Below are 7,218 nucleotides of genomic sequence, written 5' to 3'. Positions count from 1 at the left end.
GGAGCGGGGTCCGACCCGCGGCCCCTCGCCCTTCCCCGCAGGGTTCAGGTTCCCGTGCTCCGGGATCCCCGCGCTTCCCTCCCTCGCTCGTGCGCTGCTTGCGGAGGGGTTTTCGTCGCCTCTCCCCCAAGCTGACCCCGAGGACCAGGCTGTGCCCGCTCGCCGTGCCTGGCACTTAACAAAAGGCTGATGGGGGTGTGAGGATGCAGGAAGAGGGTCCCAGCATCACCAGAAGGACCACGGAGGCGCAGCGCCTTTCCCTGGCTGGGGGTTCGCCCGAAGCTGCCCACCGCGTTCATCCCTCCACATGCGTCCCTAGCAGAAGCTTGGCTCAAGTTTAGGGCTGGAAACAAACAGATTCCCCCTTCCCGGTCCCTCCCGCCGCCCCGAGCGTGGCTTTAGGCAGCTGCTTTCCGCACTAACCATGGGGTGCGCGTCCGGGCGTCAGAGCCCCGCGCTCCCCTCATCTCCGCTCTCCTCCACAAAGGACCCCTCAGCCTGGCCCTCCTCCTGTGGCACTTGTTTCACAGCAGCGCCGAAACCCCTCCTTCCCGAGCCCCAGCCGGGGCGAATCGTCCCCGTTCCCGTGGCAGGGCCGGCAGGAATCCCGGCAGGAATCCCGGCAGGAATCCCGGCTTCGCGGGGCGCCGGGGGTGCCCCTGCCTGCACGGGTCACTGCCTGCATTGTGCCTCGGCGCTCCCGTTTCCTCGAGGGGAGCCCGGCCGGATTTCTTTGCTGCCTAAGGAATTCTGCTCTGCTAAAGGAAGAGGGTTTTGGGTTGCGTTTCCCTCCCCCAGACTCAAGGCCGGGATAAAGCAATCTCACATGGGCCATTTTAGGCACAGAGAAGACCAGACACTGCAACTGTACTGGGGATAACTCAGGTCTGAGGAGCAGCAGCATCTCCTGTTCAGGGGTTTGTCTTAATTTTAAAGCTGAAGTGTCTCATTTCCACTTTGTTTTTACCTTCCTGCACATCTGCTGCCTGTTCTGTTTACCCCTGAGCTGCAGAGCTAAGTCAGAAGCTTCAGGCAGAGCAAGCCAGGTCAAGCTAAACAGATGTGAAGCCCTTCATTTGGGACCGACCTGGATGGAGTCCTCCATCAACACGTGTGCACAAACCTTGGCTGCTCGTGTTCTCCCTGCCCCCAGCAGCTGTGTTTGCACAACACCTAAGACAAGGGCATCCCCGGGTGGGAGGAGGGCTCCCCAGGACAAACACACACCAAGTTCTGTGTCCAGCTCTGCCCTGAAGGTTCCCTTGCTCCAGGAGATCCCCACAGAGCAATCTGACCACAGATGATGTGGTGCGAGTTGTCCTGGTTGCTGGCACTGATTGTTGTCGATCTCTGGTGCAAGGCAGCGCACAAAATGTTCACTGGGGAATTAACCTGTGCTTCTTCCTGCCCTCCCGTTTTCCATATAAAACTTTTCACAAAGAGTGTCAGAAAACCTCAGTCCACAGTTTGGGCAAGCAACTTCCTGACTGACTTCCTTCCTAACTGCATTCAGTGCCTCTGAAATACCCGACAATAGACATCTCTCATGCGCACTGCCTGTTACTCCCTTCTCCCCCTTCCCGGTTTTCCATCCTTTCTACGGGCTTGCCCCAGGATAAGTGTGTTATCCCGCTTGCAGGGAATGACCTAACTGACTCGGACCAGGTATTTTGTAATGACGTGCAGCACTTCCCTGTGACCTTTCTGTCATGGCAGGATCACGAGCAGAACTTGGTAGTTCTCCGCTGGCCTCTCTTCACTGGTTTTCTAGTTTGCTTTTCATCTGTGCCTCATTATACATCCAGATTTCTGTTACTTATCTGCTGCAATTTCACATCTTTAACAAGCCTCCATTTTCCCACAGATTACTGTTCCTCCTGATCCCTTAAAAATTATTCTGCATTGCTTGTTTTACCTCAAGGTACCTTCCCCTACGAAAAACTCAGATAGCTTGTTTCAGCTTTTCTAGCGAAAATTTGTGTCTGCTTCCAGTATTGAATCTCTCACACAAACTATCTAGTCTACCCAAATAGTGTAAAACAATGACAGGATGAGAAATAGCTTTATGCAAACACCACTTCTTTTGTAAAACATCAGGGCATAACTGCAACTGCTATTGTTTTTTCTCAGGGCTGTGGTAGAGTGTATCACCACAGCTTTAGTCAGAGAATGAGACGGGAACCCGAACCAGGGGCGTTGAACACGGTCATTCATTCCCAGATAATAATCTGCCATTCATTCCAGGCATTCAGACATCTGAAGCTGCTTAGTACTTCAGTAAGTAGTGTGGTTTGCTGTAGAGAGAAGCCCTTAAGTGAAGGGATCGTGGAAATTTCTGGTAGAGGGCATGCAGTTAACGGCCTCAGAAAAGGTCTGGGAAGAATTTATTTCATTTTCAGCTGCTGTTTCGAGTTGTCTTATGCATTGAGACAGGGCTGAGCAGAACATTTTATGACAGCTACTGTGCCCTTCAGTGGTGGGCCAGCCCTCAAGGCTGCAGCGAGAGCCTTCCCCCCAGCTCCTCTATTAAGGAGGCATGTTTGTGGTCTCTCTTCCCAGACAGCTTTTTTCCAGGAGCCAGGCTCTAATGAATCTCAAGATTAGGCACAACAATAAGCAACACAGGAGCCTGGGCCACCGACATGGTAATTGCAGTTATTCCCAGGTTTCTGGGAAACCCAGCGTAGCTCCGAGCTGGTCCAGAGCATGACAGAGAGTCTGCGGAGAATTTATTTTATCCCTTTCAACTCTTCAGAAGGGCCGCCTGGAAATCCGATAGGATGTCAGGCCAGGCCCACCCTTCTGTGCAGGGCTGAAGCATTTTGCTTGTGGCAGCCTTTGTTTGGCAGGGGGGAGAGGGGAAGCAGCTGCTGGGCCTTTGCTTGGGCAGACAGAGCTTTCAGTAACACTGGCTCGGAGAGTGATGTTTCCTTGACACTGGCAAATCTGGAGACGGGCATTTTATCCTGGGAAGGTTCCCTGCCAGTTGGGGTTCCAAGCTCTGCTCCCCCAGCAAGGGCAGCCCTCAGCTCCTCCAGCCTCCAGCGCAGGTGTGGAGGCACAGAAATCCCTTGGTGAGCCTCAGAGAGGAAGAGCTGCAGCTCTGTAACCATCAGGTGCCAAACCACAAGCACCTTGGGGGAAATTCTTGTGGAGAGCACCTGGCTGAACTGGAATATGGTCTGTCTTTCCTAGGGATGGAAATTCTCATCACCTAAGGAGTCATACCTGGCCCTCTTACCTCCTTTAGGCAGAGCCAGCCTTATAAAGGCTGGACCCACGTGCATCTCCTGTGCTCTGGTGTTCCTAGCCTGCTCCTTTTCCATGATTCTGCAGCAGAGTGCAGATTGGAGCAGCTCCAGCATCTCCCATAACCAGGACAGTGCAAAAGAGTTCAAAATCCAGCCCCTTTGATTGCTCCCTCTGTGAGGAGTAGGTGGGGAGGGGATTCATTTGTCCGGAATCCACTCTTGGGATTTGGTGAGAAGCTTGGGAAACTGAAGTTAGGAGTTAATCTAATCTGGAGTCTGTCCCACAGTCCTTAATTTATTATCTGGACTTTTGGAAAATGCATATATCTTCAATTAAAAACAAGAACCATTTGTGTGTCATGGTCAAGGCAGATTTCTTTCTGACAATACAATAAATTCAGCACAGATTGGAACCAGCTGCCCCAGCTCTTAAGTACCTGAAGTTCCCGCTCCTAGTCCAGGCCTAGGACTCAGATGCAGCCATGCCATAAGGGCCAAGGGGACAGCTCAGCATTGTCCTTGCTTACACAAGAAAAGAAATGCTCCTAGGGAAGGTCTGGCAAGGGAGCTCGGTCATGGAAAACCTGAGAGCCAAATCAATCTAATTAAAAAGTGATTGATTCCTCCAGCACAGAGAGGAAGCAGGAACAGGGATTACGGATATGGGGAACACATTCTATTAAAAGGACGAGTCTCCCTGAGTAGCATCTTTCAATAAATCTTCGTCTGGGCTCCTGTCAGTGAGCTGCAGTGCAGAGATGTACCCTATTCTGTCGGTGAGAAAGAAGCTCTCAAAGGCAGGGATGCTGATCTTCCCCACACCTCAGCCGTGCCCCACATGCCCGATCCCCTTGCATGCAGGCAGGACACCCCAAGAGCAGGAACCCCGAAGAGGAGCCTGCAGCTTTGCACCGCTCCGAACACACAAGCCCTGCTTCGTATCCGGGGGAGATCAGCAGAACAGACTATTTCACCTCACCTGCTTCCTGCCCCATCTCACCTGTCTGGGTCACAAGGTCCTCAGGGCAGGACTACCTTGTAGGTTACAGCTACACAGATTTTTATTGCCATTTGGGGAAAAGCTGTGCAAATATTGCAGCTTTTGGCCCACACGCCTTCCGTCCTGGCAGTCCGTGTGCCTCGTGGACTCAGGGAAGGGGTAAGACACCAGCTTTGGTTTTTCCCTCAGCTGTGGGAGAATCAGTTTTGTGCTGAGCTCTCCGCTCAGACACCAGATAAATCACTGGAATTCTCCTTCCTGACAGCTGTGAAGAGCTCTTCCACCCCAGCCTTGAAATGTTTATCACAAAGAAGCGTAGGAGTGGCCAGGGAAAGATTTTAGCCGAAAATACCTTACAATGAGAGGCTTTTGGTTTGTTTCCTTTGTAAATGTGGAAGCTGCATAGTCAGAATTTCCATTTACAGTCTGATAATATACAGTGAGACAAAAATTTTCATAGGAAATTGGTTGAGATGGTCGTTTGGAAGAACAGAAAAAGGTATTTTTGAAAACATGTCTGTTTCTTTTAATTTCGTGTTCCTAATGAGCAACTCAGCTGCTGGCCACACCATTTGGTCCCTGTCAGGCAAGTCAGCTCCAGCCAGAGCACTGAAGTACAACAAGGAGTATTTTGTCATGTTGTTTTTGAAATCAGCTGTTGCAATGACTAGAGAGCAAAGCCTCAGGTAGCAAGGTGCTTTTTTTGCAGCAGAGCAGGTTTCTTCCAACGTGCTCTGGCCATCAAGAAGAGGCACTATGCACATTTCAGCCATTTAAGTTACAACTTAAAAACATTTGCATAAACCAGCTGCTTCTCCTCTGCCCAGAGGCTGGTCTGTTGGCAGGAGCTGAGGAAACACAAGTTCTCAGGCAGGAATTACACCACAAAATGAAGAGCACTTTGGCTTTATTACACCATGAAAGAGCATCAAGCCAAGAGACAGTCAGCCCAAATAGTGAGCAGAGCACATTTAGTGATGAGCAAACCCTGCTGAGCTTTCTCTCACACCCATCAGTTCTGCTTTGCAGAGGGTTGTTTACAGCAGTACCATCAGCCACTAAACCCAGCGTGTTTTGCTAGCAGTAGCACTGATACCATTTCCCTGAGCCCTTGCTTTAACACAGCACACCTCACACACACACTGAGTATTAATTTTTGTCCTTTAATATTTAAACACTTGGCATTTCGCGGGAGAAATCCCTTCCAGTCACTGTCCTGTGTTAAACTCATGGCTGCATTCTACCCTGCTCACAGCTGTGCTTCAGTAAACAGCAGATTAGTTCTTGCACAGGCGAGTTTGCCAAAGTCCCTGGGAGCTTTTAGACCATGAGACACTAAGCAGGAAAATATTGCCAGGAAAAAAACCCCAACTAAACCAGAGAATTGCTTACCTGCTGGGAAGTGTGGAGGCACAGCCAACAGCAGCCTGCTGCAAGAACCGCGCTGGGGCCAGAGGAACTCAGGTTTGCCAAATTTAAAGGCTGAGCCCCAGCAAGGTGTGCTGGGAGAGGGAGCATTCCTTCTCTGGGCATAGTGGGGTGTGTGGGGAGAGGCTCTGGTTCTGAAGCCCTCTTGAAAATGACCTTTGTGAGGGTTGGGGGATGAAGTGCCTGGATCTGAGCTGCTTCAGTCACAAAGGGAAGGTTATTCCCGGAAATGCAGCTCCAAGGAGCGACACCTGCGTGCTCCCAGCTTCCCTGCATGGCCAGGAACTGCAGCTCTTCCTCTTCTCTCCTGAGCCAGGCGTGAGCTGTGCTCTGCTGCTCTGCCTCACCCGGGCTGGGAGGGATGCTGTGGGGCCAGGCTGCAGCTGCTGGTACTGCCACACATGACCAGCCCAACAGCCCTTCTCTGTACCCTGTGATCCCAAGGCATCCTGCTTCCCGTGCAGAACTCAGTCTCGGAGGGAAGTTTTAATTTTGAGATGTGTGGTCCTGGCGTGGCCCCACAGGACTCATATCCTGGCACGTTTGTCCCACTGCTGGCTGTTCAGGAGGCATCCAGGTGCCAGGACAGCTGCCTTTGGTGGTGAGGAGCCAGGTTCTCCAGCTAACCATGCTCTGTTTCTGTCAGGACAGTAGTGAGGCAGCAGATGGAGCTGGCGCCTGGGATGAAGAGGTCACCAAGTGGTGGGGAGAGTGGAGCTCCTGGTCCACCTGCTCCCGGTCCTGTGGAGGGGGTGTGATGTCCCGGGAGAGGCACTGCTTGCAGCAGAGGTGAGTTGTGTCCCAGGCTGGGCCCGTGGCCAGCTCTCAAGTGGCGCAAGGGAAACGGGGTGCCCCAGACCTGTGTTTTGGGGCTGAACCTCCTGGGTTTGCAGGGTGGGCCATTCCCTCATCCGTGGCCTCTGGGGAAGGAAGGCAGCTGTAGTCTGTGCGCAGTGGTGGGGAAGGATGGCAGGAGAAGCAGGCTGCAGTGGGGCAGGTGGCAGGTTCCCTGAACACGTCACCCACTCAGCTTGCCTTATCTGATGGGGAGCAAGGGGTGGGTCCTCTCTTGGGGTCCTGAAGATGAGGGGCTTGTGGGCTGGAGAAGGCTGGCTCTGTTCGTCTTCCCCTTTCCCTCACAAGCCCTCATTGCCACGGCTGCTCTGACCAACCCAGCCCAGTTCCTACGCCAAGGATGTGGGCACAAATTGCCAGACACCTTATGGGGACTTGATTTACTCCTGGCAGCAGCCAGCTCAGCCACATCTCAGCAATTTCCCCTCTTTATTCCCTGCAGAGCTGGCAAGCATTTTCCCCTCTGTCATTTGTCTGGCTGTCACCTGACAGCATCTGTATTTGTCCCCTACAGCTGCTGCAGTCCCGGTATCAGTGGGGTTGGGTTTGTGGGAGTGGGAGAGCAGGGGAGCTGCAGCTGCCTGAACTCCTGCTGTCCTCTCTGGACTACCTTGCCACCAATTCCCCCTCCTCCTCCTCCTCCTCCTCCTGCAGCAGCTCTGTAACCTGCTGCTCCCGGCTGCT

The 7,218-nt window shown here is 52.7% G+C and overlaps 1 protein-coding gene across 1 annotated transcript in view; it reads left to right on the top strand.

Annotated features, from left to right (window-relative positions):
• The first annotated feature begins 6,270 nt into the window (after positions 1-6,270).
• Positions 6,271-7,218, top strand: part of LOC103617792 (ADAMTS-like protein 2) — a 19,712-nt gene continuing 18,764 nt past the window's right edge. The window contains exon 1 of the mRNA XM_017737399.1: positions 6,271-6,468. Within this exon, the coding sequence (XP_017592888.1) occupies positions 6,308-6,468 (161 nt within the window). The 5' untranslated portion in view covers positions 6,271-6,307. The remainder of the gene's footprint in view (positions 6,469-7,218) is intronic.

The sequence above is a fragment of the Corvus brachyrhynchos genome, unplaced genomic scaffold (assembly GCF_000691975.1).
Source record: "Corvus brachyrhynchos isolate BGI_N302 unplaced genomic scaffold, ASM69197v1 scaffold466, whole genome shotgun sequence".
Lineage (NCBI taxonomy): Eukaryota > Metazoa > Chordata > Aves > Passeriformes > Corvidae > Corvus > Corvus brachyrhynchos.
The sequence above is the reverse complement of the archived record's forward strand: the minus strand, read 5'-3'. Positions and strand labels throughout refer to the sequence as shown.